This window comes from Lepidochelys kempii, chromosome 3 (genome assembly GCF_965140265.1).
Source record: "Lepidochelys kempii isolate rLepKem1 chromosome 3, rLepKem1.hap2, whole genome shotgun sequence".
In the NCBI taxonomy this organism is placed as follows: Eukaryota; Metazoa; Chordata; order Testudines; family Cheloniidae; genus Lepidochelys; species Lepidochelys kempii.
Window position 1 is genome coordinate 166,965,301 of NC_133258.1, and position 18,465 is coordinate 166,983,765.

At 42.0% G+C, this 18,465-nt stretch overlaps 1 protein-coding gene across 9 annotated transcripts in view; it reads left to right on the top strand.

Moving 5' to 3' along the window:
• The window catches only part of LPGAT1 (lysophosphatidylglycerol acyltransferase 1), a 133,979-nt gene that overhangs the window by 46,504 nt on the left and 69,010 nt on the right, over positions 1 to 18,465 (top strand). For all 9 annotated transcript variants that reach the window (XR_012158243.1, XR_012158244.1, XR_012158242.1 and 6 more), the window contains 2 exons: positions 5,138 to 5,256; positions 18,189 to 18,284. Coding sequence is in view for 5 of the 9 variants with exons in the window: in XM_073338978.1 (XP_073195079.1) it covers positions 5,138 to 5,256; positions 18,189 to 18,284 (215 nt within the window). In the remaining 4 variants the exon portion in view is untranslated. The remainder of the gene's footprint in view (positions 1 to 5,137; positions 5,257 to 18,188; positions 18,285 to 18,465) is intronic.

The window sequence follows — 18,465 nt, forward strand, 5'->3', positions numbered from 1 at the left end:
GATCACTTCCCTACAGTTGTACCTACTAGTTGTTCTTGCAAACTCTGGTCCAAAACTGAGATATCCAAAATCTGAATTTGGAGCTCTGGGTCCTGTTCATGGAGGCTCAACAACCCTTCCGTTCCCTGATGTGGCCCTTCCAGGTCAGAATTGAGGTAGCTGTAGGTAAAGCTTTTTCTGCTTGTAAGCATGTTGCTTGTGTGTATTTTTTGTGTGTAGAAGATTTCAGTATCCAAAAGTCTTAATCTGGCAAGTTTCATCAGCACTAAATTCACCATGAGTTTAGAATTGCTATCTGTAAATTAGTATAATGAAATCTCATTTAACTGAAACAGGGCCAGGTCCCCACTTACTGCTGACATAATTCGGTTTCAGATAATAAAGACATAATGCTTGGGAGAAGGAGCAGCAGAGAGGCTTCAAAAGCTGCCTGAAGCTGTGCTTGTGAGTAAGGCTAGAATTTTGTCACAAAGGTTTTGGAAATCATGGAATTCATGACTTCCAAAGATCTCTGGAGCTCCCAGCCAGGCCCCTGCAACTGCCTAGTGGCTCCCATTTTTTGATGGGTATTTTTAGTAAAAGTCAGGGACCGGTCACTAGCTTCCAGGAATTTTTCTTTATTGCCCTTCACCTGTCAGTGACTTTTACTAAAAAAAATATCAGTGAAAAAAATCTTAGCCTTACTTATGGATTACGGGGCTTGATCCGGTTCCATTCAAATAAGTAGGAAAATTTCCCATAGACTTGAATGGTGCAGGATTAAGCCCCGGGACACCTCCCATCTCCTTTGTCCCAGGTATGTACGCTTTCAGGAATCTCTGTCCTGAGCTGGCTGTTCATAGGCAGGGGAGCCAGCCAGATGGCTTTGGAGTCCTATGCTCGTGGCTGGTGAAACCCTATGCACAGATTTCAAAACCTGTTAAAACTTTACCCAAGTTTATTCCCTCTTGTGTGCTGAACTGGTATTTGCAGAAACATGATTTATTTTGGAGCTGCTAAATTCAGAATCACTGTGACATGCAATGTGTCTTGGCAATGGGAGGAAATTAGGAGAGGAGCATTTGCTGTTGTTCAAGAGCCCCAAGTGACAAATGTTTGTCACTGAACTGTTGCCTTTCCATAGTGAAGAACAGCAGTGTCCCCTTGTTTTGCTGCCACGCACCTGATGTTTGAGCTGTGTTTTTCCACTTGCAGAAGTGAATGCAATACCACAAATATCCCTTAAAGAAAAAATGCACTCATTTTCCTTGTTCTAACAGTCTGAAAGTTTACAAGGGCGGGAGTGCCTGCCATGATAGAACTATGTATGTATTACACTGAAGTTTAAAGGGACACCACAAACTTGAAATTAAAATTTTAAAAAAAAGTTATAAGTATTGTCTGTACCACACCTCCATCATTGATTGGTGTCCCTACCAATTTTGGGAGGGTTTACCATTATATTTTCCTTTTTAAAAAAAAATTGCAAAAACAAACTCACCTGATGCTGCATGCAAGACTCATGTGAACAACTCTGGAATCTGTCTAAAGTGTAGCCAATTGGTTGACTGTCCTTGTAATTCAATAATGAAAATGTTTTTGAGACCAGGTTACCAAGCTTAGGCAATTTACTGTGTAAAGATCAAGTAGTACAGTATGAAAAGGAGGCATACATACCACTCCTCCCAGGAAGTACTTCTCATGTAGTGTGTAGTTCAGCTTGCGCAGAAGGAGTGTTCCCCTATAGGCATTCAGAACCAGTCATATTTATACATTTCCTGAAAATAAATAAATTAAATAAATCTTGCAACTTTTTGGACAGTGGAAATGACATTTGGCAAGGAAAAGGCCCTCTTTGAGCAGTCCCCTTTTTGAGCAATCTGGTGAAAAAGTGGTTTGACACAGTAAGAGTTAGGTGCTGTGAAATTGCACTTTATATATGCATAATGTATTTTTTCGGGGAGGGAGAGAGGCCAGGCTTCAGAAGCACAGCATTGAGGCAGTGTTATGCATTGGTGAGTTGTCAATTTAGCTGCATAGTGAAAGCATACTGAAATTATGCTTTCATAAAGGATCATATACTATGGTATTTCTCATGTGAAACTTAAAACCATAATATTTTCCCTATAACCTCAGATATATGGATAGTATCTCTCAGTACTGTGTGTTAGTTTGTCTATATAGGTACATGACAGATGCTCTGTAAACTGATTCTGTGTTCAGGTAATCTGCTCCAAGTAGGATTCAGTTTATAATTTAAACGATTAATTCAGGGAGGGACCAAACTTTCTTGAGAAAGAGGATTTGCAAATGGTCAAGGAGCCGGTTAGGGACAGAGAGAATCTTCCAGGTGTGTGTTAAGCAAATTGAGGAGGGTCTGTTGCTTCTCTCACTGTGGAGAGAGAGGGCAGGTTGTATGGTACCAGAAATATATCTCCCAATATCAGTCATCTGATTTGTTGAGTTGCGGTCCAGATGTAGAATTTAACTTTTTGTATTAAGGCTCAATTCACACTATATTGTAGCTGTCAGATATGGCCAAAAGCTCTGCATGTCTTCTGAAATCTGAGAGTGCAGTGCTGTCTGGATTTCTGAGGATTCATAGATTCCAAGACCAGAAGGGACCATTGTGGTGGTTTTATTCTGACCTCCTGAATAACATAGGCCATAGAACTTCCCCAAAAAAATTCCTAGAGGGTATCTTTTAGAAAAACATCTTATCTTGATTTAAAAATGGCCAGTGATGGAGAGTCCACCATGACCCCCCCCCCCCCCCCCCCGGTAAATTGTTCCAATAGTTAATATCCCTCACTGTTACACACACACACACACACACACACACACACACACACACACACACACACACACACACACACACACACACACACACACACACACACACCTTATTGCCACTCTGAATTTGTCTAGCTTTGACTTACAGCCACTGAAGAGCCCATTAAAATATTTGTTCCCCATATAGGTTTTTGACTGTGATCAATTAAGATTGAGCTCCTTGAGTCTATCCCTGTAAGACATGTTTTCTAATCCTTTAATCATTTTCAGGACTGTTCTCTGAACCCTCTCCAATTTATAAACATCATTCTTGAATTGTTGGCACCAGAACTAGATACAGTATTCCAGCAGCAGTCACACCAGTGCCCAATACAGCGGTAATATAACCTCTCTACTCCGGCTGTACATTCCCCTGTTTGTACATCCAAGGATCCCGTTAGCCCTTTTGGTGACAGCATTGCACTCGAAAGCTCATGTCCAGCTGATTCTCCACCACGACTCCCAAATCTTTTTCAGGGTCACTGCTTCCCGGGATTGAGTTCCCCATTCCATAAATATGGCCTGCATTCTTTGTTCCTAGATGTGTATGTTTACATTTAACCGTATTAAAATGCATATTGTTTGCATATTAAGTGCTTATCAAGCAGTCCAGATGACTCTATATTAGTGACCTTTCCTCTTAATTATTTACCACTCCCCCAATTTGTGTCCTCTGCAAACTATCAGTGATTTTTGCTTTCTTCTAAGTCATTGATAAAGTGTTAAATAGCATAGGGCCAAGAGCCAATCTCTGCTGACCCCCACTAGAATCACACCTGTTTGATTCTTTATTTAAAATTACTTTTTGAGATCTGTCACTTAGCCAGCTTTTTATCTATTTCATGTGAGCCATGTTAATTTTACACCTGTTCCAGTTTTATAGAAGTCAAGTATATTGCATCAACGTTATGATCTTTACCAACCAAAGGAGGAGAAAATAAACGTCAAAAGGTGTCCTTTTGGTAGGGCTTGGAAATCCATGTTATGCACTGAGTACTGCTTCCTGTCTTCTGCGGGTATCCTGTTGCTGTGCTTAGTTCAGTTACTGTACAGATGATGGATGGGGGAGAGTAATTAAGAGTGCAATTTACTGAGACTCCTGTGTGGTGAGCCCTTCTCTGGCTGGCTGAGAGAGCTGTTGCTGATGGCAGTCAAGGATTACTGTATTAAAGATATGGTGTTAACTTCTGTAGGACAGAGTGATAGAATATGTCTGTCTCTCTTGTGATGTAAAAAACTGGTATGTTGGTCAGCCAAGTAAGAACTTCATGAGGTAGTGGATAAAAGTGCAGGAAAAAAAACCCCAAACAAACCAAAAAAACCCCCAAACAAACACGTTATCCAGTATTTTCCTTCTGAATATAATAGAACTACTTTACTGCCTTTCCTCTCCTTGTAGTCCTTGCATCTAAGTGACCATCCGTTCAGCTGAGGAGGGATTCTCTTCACTCGAGTCTTTCATTGCTCAGGCAACAGGCTTGTGTGTGTTTGTGTTTAAAGGTCTCTCATTTGAACTAAGTTTTTACCAAAATTTCATAGTCTGTTCTCCTGTAGGAGGTTGTCTCTTTTTCATTTCTGAGTTTAGTCACATTGTGACCATCAAGTCAAGAATGTTAATGTCTGCCTTCTGACCTCTTCTGGTAGTTTTGCTTGTTTTTGTAAAGTTTGGATACCACAGCTGCTGACTAACATCCTCTCACCACTCTTGCCACGCACATTTTTGGTCTCAGCTATACTAAATAATGACTAATTGTTCCTGTTCTTTGAGCAAGTCATTCTCTGAACCAACACTTTTTCTCCTACAAATAATTTTCTTAAGTTTGGAGAAATTGTAGGTAAGCTTATGTATCTTAGGATATTAAGCATATTAAATTTACAGGGCTTATTTTGTTTAACCAGAACAGTTTCTTACGAATAAACATGGAGGTGAAACAAATGTGGAGACTAAAATTTGACGTTTTGGGCCACTTCTGCATCTAATGAGGGGAGACGGCTCAACTTGAAAGATGGGTCAAAAGTTTTATAGTGGGTTTTGAAGGCCCAAATATAGTGTGGTGACTGATATAAGAAAAGAGATTTATTTTGTGTGTATATATGTTCCGGTAGATTATTTCAGTTGTTTTTACAGTGCTTGCTGATTAAAAGTTACAAACTGGGTTCCTGTTTTGCTCGGGGAAATGGCATTGCTAATCTAATGATTGTCCAGTGTTATGTGCTAGTTTAAATTGGCCTGCAGCTTGTAGGTTTCTATTTGTAAGACTTCTCGTAGCTTTAAAAATTTGATCAGATTTAAAGCTTTACTCTTTCCTTTTTTTTCTTTTAACAGTAGTCGAATGGGGAGATGATGTTAAAGTGGTTTCAGAAGATGAAGCCATGATGTTGGTGAACCATCAAGCAACAGGAGATGTCTGCACGCTAATGATGTGCCTTCAGGATAAAGGCACGGTAGGCTATCATCAGGGAAATGGGCTATTCTTTGTGTATGCAGTTGTTGGTGAGGTGTATGTAACAATGAAACTGATAGGCAGCAGGTTTAAAACAAAAGGAAGTACTTCACACAATGCATAGTCAACCTGTGGAACTCCATGCCAGGAGAAGTTATAAAGGCCAAAAATATAACGGGGTTCAAAAAATAATTAGATAAGTTCATGGAGGACAGGTCCATCATTTGCTGTTAGCCAAGATGGTCAGGGATGCAACACCATGCTCAGGGTGTCCCCTAAGCCTCTGATTGCTAGTTTCTGAGACTGGACAGCAAGGGGATGGATCACTTGATAATTGCCTATTCTGTTCATTCACCTGAAGCATCTACTGTTGGCCACTGTTGGAAGACAGGATACTGGGCCATATGGACCACTGGTCTGACCCAATATGGGCATTCTTATGTTTTATGTATAAATCTGCCATTAATAACTTTTTCCTTTAGTATGTTACTCTCCTTTCCCCAGATGATTTTCCCCTCTCCTCTTCCCCGTGCCCCCCTCAAAAAAAACACCCCAACAACCCCACAACAAAACCCCACCCAACCCTGTATTAGGTTTTGGTTTTTTATGTGACAGCCAGTAGTTTAGAGCAAATTTCTGAGATTTTAAATATGGACTTCTTTAGAAGTGAGTTACAAGACAAAGGTATGAGGCCTAATGTATATGAATTGTGAAGAGGCAAGTCTTCATATAGTTAATATTGAAGCAAACAGTCAGTCATAAATGACTTTTTTTTTCTTTTTCTCTTTCATGCCACCACACTAAACTCATTCCAACTTTTCCCAAAATAAACCAATACATGTGAAATTTCACAGATATGTTTTTATGCCAGGAGAGAATTTTTTCCCAAAAAAGTGAGAAATAAATTGGATGAGGCATTTCGGAGAGATGAGAGTTCAGAAATTGAAAGTGATCTCTTGTGACCACTTTATTGATCCTGTTTAAGTTGTCAAAATTACTTGGCCTCATTCTAAATTAGGCTTAATATGTTGGACTTGGCAAGGGCTGGTACCTTTTTGGCAGTTTTGTTAGTAATAGTTGTCATTGCAAAGTTTTCACGTGCATTATGGGTAAGGCTACGTTTTAGCCACTGGTATTTTTAGTAAAAGTCACGCAGGAAATATAAATTCACAGCCCATGGCCTGTCCATGATTTGTACTATTTACCCATAACTAAAACTTGGGTCAGGGCCCCTGGGTGCTCGGGGGTGGTGGTGGTGGTGGTCTGGGGGGTGCCGTGGGTGTTGGGGAGGGTGGCCTGGGACCCCTGCTGATGCTGGGGAGGAGGTGGGGGACGGCGGTGTGAGACCATGGCTGGCTCTTGGGGGTGGAGGGGGTGCCCACCAGTGACACACAGATAGGGACCCCAGCTGGTGCTGGGGGGCACGGTTGGTGGGGCTGGTAGGCTCACTACCCAGCTCTGCGTGTCCCTGCAACTCCTAGGGGGAAGGAAGGCCAGGTGGGCTCCGCACACTGCCCCTGCCAAGCTCTGGTTCTGCAGCTCCCATTGGCCAGGAACCGCAGACTATGGGAGCTGCGGGGGCGGTGCCTGCAAGCAGGGACAGCGTGCAAAGCCCCCTGGCTGCTCTGCGTATGTCAGGAGTTGCTGGGTCATGCCGGCTGTTTCCAGGGAGCCTTCCCCTGCCTGCCCAGGTAAGTGCTGCCCTGCACCCCAACCCCCTGCCCTGAGCCCCCTCCCACACCCAAACTGCTGCTGGCCCAGGAGCTGCCAGAGTGTTCGGGTAGCCCCTCAGCCAGACACACCAGCTGCTGCAAAGGTCACGGAAAGTCACGGAATCCGTGACTTCCATGACAGACATGCAGCCTTAATTATGGGCTATGTAGAGTTCATAGAAGTCTACATGGCTCAGATGTTGGAGATCACAATGTGGGGAGTCCTATGAGGAAGGAGTATTCTGAGGGGTAAGCAGGAGAGAGTGCCATACATGGGTAGGCTAGGAAGAAAACGAGATGTACATAGCAGTTTAAGAGACGAGTAGTCCAAATATATTGAATCCACTCTACATTCTCTTCTGTCCCCGCCATCCTAATGAAGCTTTCACAATGGAGGGAAGGAGGAGGCATGAGAAACACCTTGCAGTCTTTCCCCAAAGTCTCTGCACACCTTGTACCTTCACAGGAAACCCTGACACTGAGCCATTCTTATATAATTTTTTTTCCCCCAAATAATGTAGGGAAATTCACAAGCATTTAAATTTGATTAAGATGGAGTTAAGATGTTACGTATACACACACACACACGTATCTATAAAAATAGGGGTGTCAAGCAATTAAAAAAATTAATTGTGCTCATAAACAATAATAGAATACCATTTATTTAAATATTTTTGGATGTTTTCTACATTTTCAAATATATTGATTTCAATTACAACACAGAATACAAAGTGTATAGTGCTCACTTTATATTTTTGATTACAAATATTTGCACTGTAAAAACAAAAGAAATAGTATTTTTCAATTCTCATATTACAAGTACATTAGTGCAATCTCTTTATCATGAAAGGTGAACTTACAAATGTAGAATTATGTACAAAAATAACTGCATTAAAAAAATTGTAAAACTATAGAGCCTTCAAGTCCATTCAGTCCTACTACTTGTTCAGTCAATCACTCAGACAAACAAGCGTGTTCACATTTGCGGGAGATAATGCTGCCTGCCTCTAATTTACGTCACCTGAAAGTGAGAACAGGCCTTTGCATGGCACTGTTGTAGCTGACGTAGCAAGATATTTATGTGCCAGATTCATATGTCCCTTCATGCTTCAACCACCATTCCAGAGGACATGTGTCCATGCTGATGACAGGTTCTGTTCAATAATGATCCAAAGCAGTACGGACTGATGCATGTTCGTTTTCATCATTTGAGTCACATGCCACCAGGATACGATTGATGTTCTTTTTTGGTGGTTCAGATTCTGTAGCTTCCCCGTCAGAGTGTTACTCTTTTAATACTTCTGAAAGCATGCTCCACACCTTGTCCCTCTCAGATTTTGGAAGGCACTTCAGATTCTTAAACCTTCAGTTGAGTGATGTCTCTATCTTTAAAAATTTCACATTAGTACCTTCTTTGCGTTTTGTCAAATCTGCTGTGAAAGTGTTCTGAAAATGAACATGTGCTGGGTCGTCATCACAGACTGCTATAACATGAAATATATGGCAGAATGCTGGTAAAACAGAGCAGGGGTTGTACAATTCTCCCCCAAGGAGTTTGTCACAAATTTAATTAACACATTTTTTAACGAGTGTCATCAGCACGGAAGCATGTCCTCTGGAGTAGTGGCCGAAGCATACAAATGCTTAGCATATCTGGCTCATAAATACCTTGCAATGTCTGCTACAAAAGTACCCTGTGGACCCCTATTCTCACTTTCAGGTGACATTGTAAATAACAAGCGGACAGCATTATCTCCTGCAAATGTGAACACACTTGTTTGTGTTAGCGATTAGCTGAACAAGAAGTAGGACTGAGTGGACTTGTAGACTCTAAAGTTTTATTTTGTTTTTGGGTGCAGTTATGTAACACACAAAAATCTGCATTTGTAAGTTGCAATTTCACAATAAAAAGAATGCACTACAGTACTTATATGAGGTGAATTGAAAAATACTATTTTTTAACATTTTTAGTGTGCAAACATTTGTAATAAAAATTAATATAAAGTGAGCACTGTACACTTTGTATTCTATGTTGTAACTGAAATCCATATATTTGAAAATGTAGAAAAATATCCAAAAATATTTAATAAATTTCAATTGGTATTCTATTGTTTAACAAGGCTATTAAAGCCATGATTAATTGCAGTTAATCGCGTGAGTTAACTGTGATTAATCGACAGCCCTAATCTATAACCAGAGAGAGAAAGAGAAAATAAAAAAATCAGTGACTTAATGGGAAAAGCTTTTCAGAGACTTTCGTCATCCTCTGACGACAACAACATTGCCCTGGATATTCAAAGTTACGATTACATGGTATGCCTTCCCTCTCTCCCACAGCATTATAAAATATGGAAATGACCAATCAAGATTTACAGAATAACTTTAACCCCACCTCTGTGTCACAGGCCAGAAAACAAGTGAAAAACCATAGACTACATCATTCACAAACAAAGCACATTTAATGCACCAATTACTCTGAAAATTGAGGAAGTGATATATTTGGATTATTTTAATTTTGTTTGTACTCTGCTGTAACATTTAAACTGCATTGTACCTGTCTTTACAATGATAGAGTGAACGCTTCCTGCTTTCTTTAAGACCTTTGGGAATTTTCTAGAAATTTTACATTGCTTCACCAACTGTGACCACATTTAGGGCTGTTCATTTGGGACAGTTCCCCAGAGGCACTCTGTACAAGTGTAAATGTTGTGTCAATATGAGACTAAGTGTAGACATGTAACTACAGTGTCTTGTTTCAAACCTCTTAAAGATCAGACCAAGACTTAGATAGTTTACATTTTTGAGAAATCTCTTTAGTATCCTTGATAACATATAAAGAAAACCAAAGTTTCATACGTCCACGTTCTTTGACTCCATAGACATCCTTTATAAATAAAGTAGATTTAATGTATTAAAGATATCCACAGGCTTCAAACTTCTTTAGGTTCCTATAAAATCTTCCATCAGAATATCTCCATCTTACCCACAAGGTGTGATGAGTGCACAGAATGCTACAGAACAGAGGCAGAATTAAAGATTTTTTTAGAAGTCCTTCAGTATTTGTTTCCATTCTTTCTGATATTGGTTATTGTTTTCTTTTTAACCTTAAGTCTGAATTTCTAAGCTTTCTCAAGTCTGTGGGTTTTGAGAAAACTACAGCAAGCTACAATCCTTCACTCTTAGATATGCATAGGTCCAGAGCTTAAGTATTGAATTGCCTTTTTTAGTTTGCATTTTTTAAAAATGTAAAATCTTAGTATGTGTTGAAATATTGCATGATTCATATAAGTAATTATAATAATTATTTGGAAAATCAGTCTAGCTTATTCATAATAGAGTTGCTAAATCAAATGCTTTGAATTGCTTAAATCAGATCTCTAATCACTGTGAGAGTACAGTGTGACATTGGTCATTTCTTTTGAGCAGAAATCTGGAACACTGGAAAGGTAAAACAAATTGATATGGCCAAAAGAAATCATTGCATAACTACTACTGTTAAAGTGAGCTTAGGTTTTAAATATACCATTGAAATAGTCTTTTTTTTTTTTTTTTTTTTCCCCCTCTTTCTCTGGGCTTTGAGAACTTTCATACCATTGGTATTTGTCTGTTCTTAACAAATTGGTGGTGTCCCAGAAAGGTTTTTAGGTATTATTGTTTGTTGTTGTTGTTATTTATTATTAATCTAACTCTTATAGTGCTTTTCATCAGTAGATCTCAAAGCACTTCTCAAAGGAGGTAAATATCAGTATCCACATTTCACAGATGAGGAAACTGAGGCACAAAGGTGAAGTGACTTTTCCAAGGTCACCCAGCAGGCTAGTGGCTGAGCTAGGAATAGAACCCAGGTCTTCCGAGTCCCAATCATTTTTTAAATCAAATAGATTTGGTGGTCACTATCCATTCACAACACTTTTTAAAAAAGAGGAGGTAAATTCAGAATTCTGAACTGTCTGACTTACTGCTGAAGGTCAGGTTCTGCACATAGCAAGGGAGTGTGCTGCAGTGCTCTGAAAATTCACCAGCAGATTCTTGAGGGGCACATATTAGCAAAATGACAGTGTTTTAGAATCTATGACATACTGGAATGTTTGTTTATAAACAAAATATTCAAAAAACCCCCATCGATGTTAGCCTTCTCAAATTTAAATAGAAATGCTAATTAACTATAACACTTTGTGAAAACATTGTTCCAGATTTGCTTGCTTGAATTGGGGAAACATGGGTCTCCTGTGAAGGAAATATTCCTGTCAGTTGAAATTAAACTTTTATTCCATATAATATAAGGTCTGCAAGTTTTTCTCTTTAAAGACAAGTTTTACAGAGCAGGGTTTCTGCTTGTTGGAAATTGGATCTGAGGTGATCTGTTCAAGTTCACTGTCCTTTTTATATAGTTTTGAGAAGTTGAATTGGTGTCAACTATGAAGTATATTATCTCTTCAGCCAAGAAGGATAAGTTAAAATGCCTCAGTGGTAGTGTTGCCAGAGTAGTATCCATATGTTTGGTTATACTTCCTTGTGTAAAACAAGGATTCCAAAGAGCACTGTTTGAGAGAATGCAGTTGGGAAGAGAGACTGCTTTTTATCTTGCACCAGTGGTGGATTAATGATTTCGCTGCCCCTAGGCCCAGAAATAATTGCCCTCCCCCCCCCCCCCCCGCTCACCTCCACTCCCCCTCCGCCTCCTCCCTTGAGTGCGCTGCCGGGTCCTGCTTCTCCCTGCCAGTGCTTGTGCGCGAAACAGCTTTGCAAAGGAGGGGGGGAAAGGAGGGGAATGTGGCTTGCTCAGGAGAGGAGGAGGGGCTGGGGCAGGGATTTGGGGAAGGGGACCAATAGAGGTAGGGAGGAGGGGTGGAGAAGGGGTGGAGTTGGGGCGGGGCCAGGGGGGAGGGCATGAATCAGCACCGGGGGGAAGCAGCCTCTGGCTGCTATTATAAATTTGCTGCCCCTGCAAATTTTCTGCCCTCGGCCTAGGTGTTAATACGCCGCTGCCTTGCACTGCAAGTTTCAAGACTTGCTTTTCCCAGTTTCACTGTGCAATTACAGCAGCTGCTACAAGATCAAAGTCCATCTAACCAGATTGCACGATTCAAGAGCTGCTCAGAGTGAGATGAAGTCAGCACTGTGGAATAGGAAGCATCTGGGCTTGTAGTTTATCCTGGGAAATACTTTTCTTCACACTTCATCCTCATTCACTTTTAAAAAGAAAAGGAGTACTTGTGGCACCTCAGAGACTAACAAATTTATTTGAGCATAAGCTTTCGTGAGCTACAGCTCACTTCATCGGATGCATTTAGCGGAAAATCCACTGAATGCATCCGATGAAGTGAGCTGTAGCTCACGAAAGCTTATGTTCAAATAAATTTGTTAGTCTCTAAGGTACCACAAGTCCTCCTTTTCTTCTTGTGGATACAGACTAACACAGCTGCTACTCTGAAACCCTTCACTTTTAAGTGGGTAGGATAGAAAGCAAAAAGCAGTGCACCTCCTGAAACTGAATCAGAAAAAATAAATTCCTTGTGTATGTGTCAGTGTGGATCCCCGAGTGTGCATGTGTCTTATGCATGAGATATTGCAGGGGTGGCCAACCTGTGGCTCCAGAGCCGCATGTGGCTCTTCAGAGGTTAATATGCAGCTCCTTGCATAGGCGCTGACTCCGGGGCTGGAGCTACAGATGTTAACTTTCCAGTGTGCCGTGGGGGTGCTCACTGCTCAACCCCCTGCTCTGCCCCACGCCCTGCCCCCCTCCATCCCTTCCCCTGAGCCTGCCATGCCCTCACTCCTCCTCCCTTCCCCCCCAGAGCCTCCCGCACATGCGAAACAGCTGATTGTGGCAGGTGGGAGGTGCTGACTGGTGGGGCTGCTGGAGGGCGGGAGCTGATGGGGGGGGGGGGGGGCTGCTGATGTATTACTGTGGCTCTTTAGCAATGTACATTGGTAAATTCTGGCTCCTTCTCAGGCTCAGGTTGGCCACCCCTGTGATATTGGAATCTTTTGAATATTAGTATCTGCTGTACCATGAGTACTCATGTGTGTTCCCACCAAAGGGCATAAAGCCCAGAGCAGCCGTAGCTGTCCCTTGGTTCCTTCTTACAGCCTGTGATCATGAGACACAATGAGCGATGTCTACCACAGTCACAATGCACAGAGCTTCGTGGCTGCAGGCCTCTGGCATTCTGGGAGAAGTGCAGTGTCGAAATGATGATTTGCCCTTCTAGGGCAGACTGACTTAGTGCACACACGGTTGACCCACCATACTCTGTGAAGAACTCCCGGTCCACATTCTATTCATTTGGCATCCAAGCCACAGCCCCAAATGGGTGAACCCTCTAAATATCAGAGGTACTCCAGACAAAAGATACCTACTTTCAACCATGGTCTTCTAAGTACCCAAGAAAAAGACACGGTTCTCTTGGAGGTGGCCATCGTCTGCCTCAGTTGCTCATCACCCGTCATCTGCTTCCAGACAACAGGCTTGATGGATGGGTCAAGATCCATGTTTAACCACTCAAGTGCCAGCCCATACCCTCCCTTTGGAGACCAGCTTGAATCCCACCCTCCACCCCCAATTAGGCTTGGACTTCTATAACTGACAGATGAGTGCTGGACATTGTCTGCCATGGCTAGGTCTTGCAATTTCAGTTCTTTTCCCCACTCCCATTCCCTGTCCCTCTTCAGGGTCCCTTCAGCTAAGGAAGAAGTAGCTTCTGTGCTTTGCCTAGGAGCTATAGAGTGGATACCTCTTGGAGTAACAGGGAAGATGCTTCTACTGATAGTTCCTAGATCTGAGATAGGATGAAGATCCCCTTTTTCTCCAGGATAAGGAAGACTTAACAAATGTATATGCCGTCTCCCATTCAGGATGGTAATACTTGCTTCCATCATCTCTTTTTTTCAAGCTCAAGACAAGTTTCTTGTGTATGCATTTCTACCAATTCCTTTTTTTCTCAGATCAATTTGCAAAAATTGGACAGGATGCAGCCATTACTCATTCTGACAACTCCATATTAGCAGACACAATTCTGGCTAACACATCTCCTCAAGATGTCTATTGATCCTTCCATACCACTTCCAGATTTTACAGGGATACTATCACAGAATGAGGGTCAGATGTTTCATCCAGACCCAAGGTCATGTTGGCTGATTGAGCGTTACTGATGGACTGCTGCTTAAAAATACAAGAGAACTTCCTGCAAAGGCAAAAACTCTCCATTGTACCTCTAAATAGAAATGATTTTCAACTTGGTCAGCCTAACACAACCATGACACACTGAAGGCCCATTATACCAAAAGATCCCCTACCACATTCTAGATTTAAAACACTCTGGACTTCTTAGTTCTGCCTAAGTCCACCTTGCAGCAATCTCAGCAATAATAAATGCTCACCGATCAGAGAAGCCCTTCTTATGTGCAATCTTAATATTGCCCTTACAAGCCACCTGGAACCCCCTTTGGACCTCTCTGAATGCTCTCTATACCACTTTATTCTCAAAGTGGCTGCCTTAGTTGCCATTACATCATCCAGAAGGGTCAGTGAACTCCAACCTCTTTACCATAACATTCCATAGAGATAAGGGGGTGTTAAAACTTTACCCAAGTTTATTCCCTATATTGATTCAAACGAAAATCTGGCACAGTCTATTAGTTTATCCCCTTCCACCCTCCCCAACCCCAGTTCTCTTTGGGAGCGAAGAAATTCCCCACCGTGGACCCTTGCTTCAAGGGTCTTGGTATGTTATCTCAATAGGACATAGGTAAGGTTGCGAGTCTGTCACAGAAGTCATGGATTCTGTGACTTTCCAGGACCTCCGTGCCAGACTTGCAACCAGCAGGTGCGACTGACCCCAGGGCCACCCGAGCAGTTTGCGGGGGACTGCACCGGCCCCTCCCTGTAGCAGCAGTGGCCGCGGTTGGGGCCATCCCCTGCCAGCAGCGTCGGTAGCGGTCCCATGCCGCCCCTCCAGCATCAGCAGGCACCCCAGAGGGCCTGCCCCCTGGAGGCCCCTCTTCAGAGCAGCATCTGTGGCCCTGGGGGCTCCTCTCGAGAGCAGCAGCTGTGCACCTGGAGCCCCCTAGAACACCAGAAATTTAGTTGGGTATATAGTACAAGTCATGGACAGGTCATGGGGCCGTGAATTTTTGTTTATTGTCCAGGACTTTTACTAAAAATGCCCATGACTAAATCTTAGCCTTAGACATAGCCTGTGTCTATGCAGCAAAAGCTGTGCGTTGGCTAGCCTATCCAAAGTAGCTTGACTCAAGCTAGCACAAGTAATGCTAGCAGTGAAGACAGCGCAGGCTTCAGCATGGATAGTATAAGTCTAGCATGAACCTTGAGTACATTCTCGGCTCACTAGTCTGTACTGTGCTGACTTTGCTGCTGCTGTTACCCATGTTAGCTGGATTCACGCTAGCTCAGGTTGGCTAGCCTGTGCACAGTTTTTGCTGTATAGATATAACTAAAGCCTTTCAGACACACTCCATCTTTTGGTTGCCACCTCTGGTGCTTCAAAGGGTCAAGCCGTTTCCTCCCACAGAAGAGTAAAATTGATTTCATAGTGTATTTCAATCTGCTGTCATCTGTCAGCTACATCTTTTCCTCCAAATATTAAAGCTCACTCCACTAGAGCACAGGCTGCCCTTTCTGTATACTTCAGGAACATCGCTCTGTCTGAAATTTGCAAGGCAGCTCTGTGAAGTTAATTCCCTTACTTTGTCAAACACTATGCTCTTGGCATGGCTGCAAGATCAGATGTCAGATTTCATCAAGCAGTGTTTACAGTCGCTATCCAGTCAATGTCAATCAGGTCTTCTCAGTCTGACTTTCCAGACTGGACACTGCTTGTTAGTTACCTAGAGTGGGATCCACATGTGCACGTACTTGAAGAAAGAACAGTTATTTAATCTTTATAGTAAGTGTGATTGATTTTTTTTGGGATGTTGTCGTCCATATGGATCCCATGACCTTCCCTTTACCCTGCTTTTTCAGAGTCCTCTGGGATTCTGAATTAGTCAGGGAACGAAGGTATGGTTATGCCTGCTCTGCCTGTTATGTCCTCGGCGGGAGGGCACAGGGCATATGTGGCACAGGTATGGCTCAACTGACACTGTTGTTCAAAAGCTTTGATCTCATGGACATGGATGTATCCACATCTAAAGTGGGATCCGCATGGATTACAACGTCTCGAAGAACCATATTTACAGGTAGGTAATTGTTCTTCACCTGGAGATACACTATTTTATGTCAAATAACTTTTAAAGTCTGTTACCCACCACTTGCATTTTATTTTTGATGTTATTTTTTTATGGGAGACACAAAGTTGCTGAAGATTTAAAATCAAATAGATAGTTTCTCTAAAATTTAAACTGAGTACAGTTTGTGGATGAAGCTGTCTGATTTAAAATGGGGGTGGCATGTCAGAAGGGGGCTCTGATGGGATCCTTGGGGTGCAACCTTGGACTGTGGGACTACTGTGTCCCCTTAACTCACTATTCTGGGTTGTCTCTCACAATGCTTTGCTAGTGACAAGCAGCAAACTCCTCCAGGCTCTATCACGCAGCACACCTGCATGTGGAGCCCCACACCCAGCTAGATTGCATTAATGCTCCCAGAGCCACTCATGAATCACGCAGAGTAAGGCAAATTCTCTTCCTCCCTTCCCCCCCCACCCCCGGGCTGCCGCTCCCAGCCTTGTACTTCAGGAATATACCCGTCTTGCACTGCTCAAGACCCTTTCTTGAGCAAAGCAAGTTTATTAATTGGTTCACCACTTCATCAATGGAAAGTGGATATACACCAGCCTTTGCAAACTTGAGCAGATTTACCAAGCTCTTCAGGCAAACTCACTGGTGAAGAAAAACAGTAAAACAAATTTATTGATTACAAAATATGTATTTTTAAGTGATTATAAGTGATAGGCAAAAAATAAAATAAAATATATGCATGCAGGCTAGACTCTCAACCCTATTAGACTGGGCAACATCTAGGTTAAGCAGTTTTTCTCACCCTACTGGATATTGCAGTTTCACCCTTGAAACCTGGGCCAGACTCCTCTGTTAGTCTTCAGTCTTCTCAGTGCCTTTGTTGCTTGCAGCATAAGTGGGGGAAGGAGAAAGGCCAAACATGTGGCCACCCTGTTCTGTTTTATACCCTTAGTCCATGTGCTTGGAGAATACAAGTCCAGGCATGTCTGGTGGGCATTGCTGAGTCACAAGGTGAAGCAGTACCCCCTGTGTGTCTCCTGTGAGGGAGTCATTGTATTGTAAGGTTTCAGAGGAGCAGCCGTGTTAGTCTGTATTTGCAAAAAGAAAAGGAGTACTTGTGGCACTTTAGAGATTAACCAATGTATTTGAGCATCAGCTTTCGTGAGCTACAGCTCACTTCATCGGATGCATTCAGTGGAAAATACAGTGAGGAGATTTATATACACACCGAACATGAAAAAATGGGTGTTTATCATGCACACTGTAAGGAAAGTGATCACTTAAGTGATTTTTTTTCATGTTCTGTGTGTATATAAATCTCCTCACTGTATTTTCCACTGAATGCATCCGATGAAGTGAGCTGTAGCTCACGAAAGCTTATGCTCAAATAAATTGGTTCGTCTCTAAGGTGCCACAAGTCCTCCTTTTCTTTTTATTGTATTGTAACTCCTCTGCTGGACAATGACTGGTGATATATGTTCAACACCCACCTGGGCATTGGTTACCTCCCTTGTCGTTGTCTCTGGAGAGCTAGTATCTGTGCACTTCCCAAAACCACAGCATATTTTAGTGAAAACCATACAAGACCATTCTTATAATTTTATATGCATTAATGATGCACATATTTAGATAGAACAATGGCTTTCAGCAGATCATAACGTTTGCAAGGGTTGATACCTGACATGGCATGCTTCATATGAAATATCACAATTATATATGTGGTGAATATGGGGGTTACAGGGCGCTTCCCCAATGTATAGAGTGTCACAGGGGCATACAGTGTGCCTGTGTAAAGTTACACCATTTGAGTAGCAAGGTAAAATTGTTCGCTGACTTTAACGAGAGGGGTCATATTTGTTCCTAGAAAACAAAATGGCACCTGATCCACTTTTCACTTTTGAAGAGCTAATACTGTTTATGCGTTAGCTTGTGGGTTTGTTGTTGGTTTTTGAAAAGATGATCTCTCTGTCTGATTCTTTGCATACAGTATATACTTACAAGTCCTTTCCTAAACTTTCAGGTTGTCCGTCAGATGATGTGGCTGATGGATCATATTTTTAAGTATACAAACTTTGGGATTGTATCGCTGATCCACGGAGACTTCTTTATAAAACAGGTAAACAATAGACGTATGGTAGTGCCTTGATTTATCCTTGTAGTCAGTGCTCTGTTTTCTGTTAAGTTTTCTAGATCCAGAATTTCAGTGTGACCTTCTAGGGTTTATTTGTGTAATTTCTGTAGTGGGGATTACAAGGTGAAATCCTTGTGCTGAAATGTACTTGCTAGAGATAGATTTA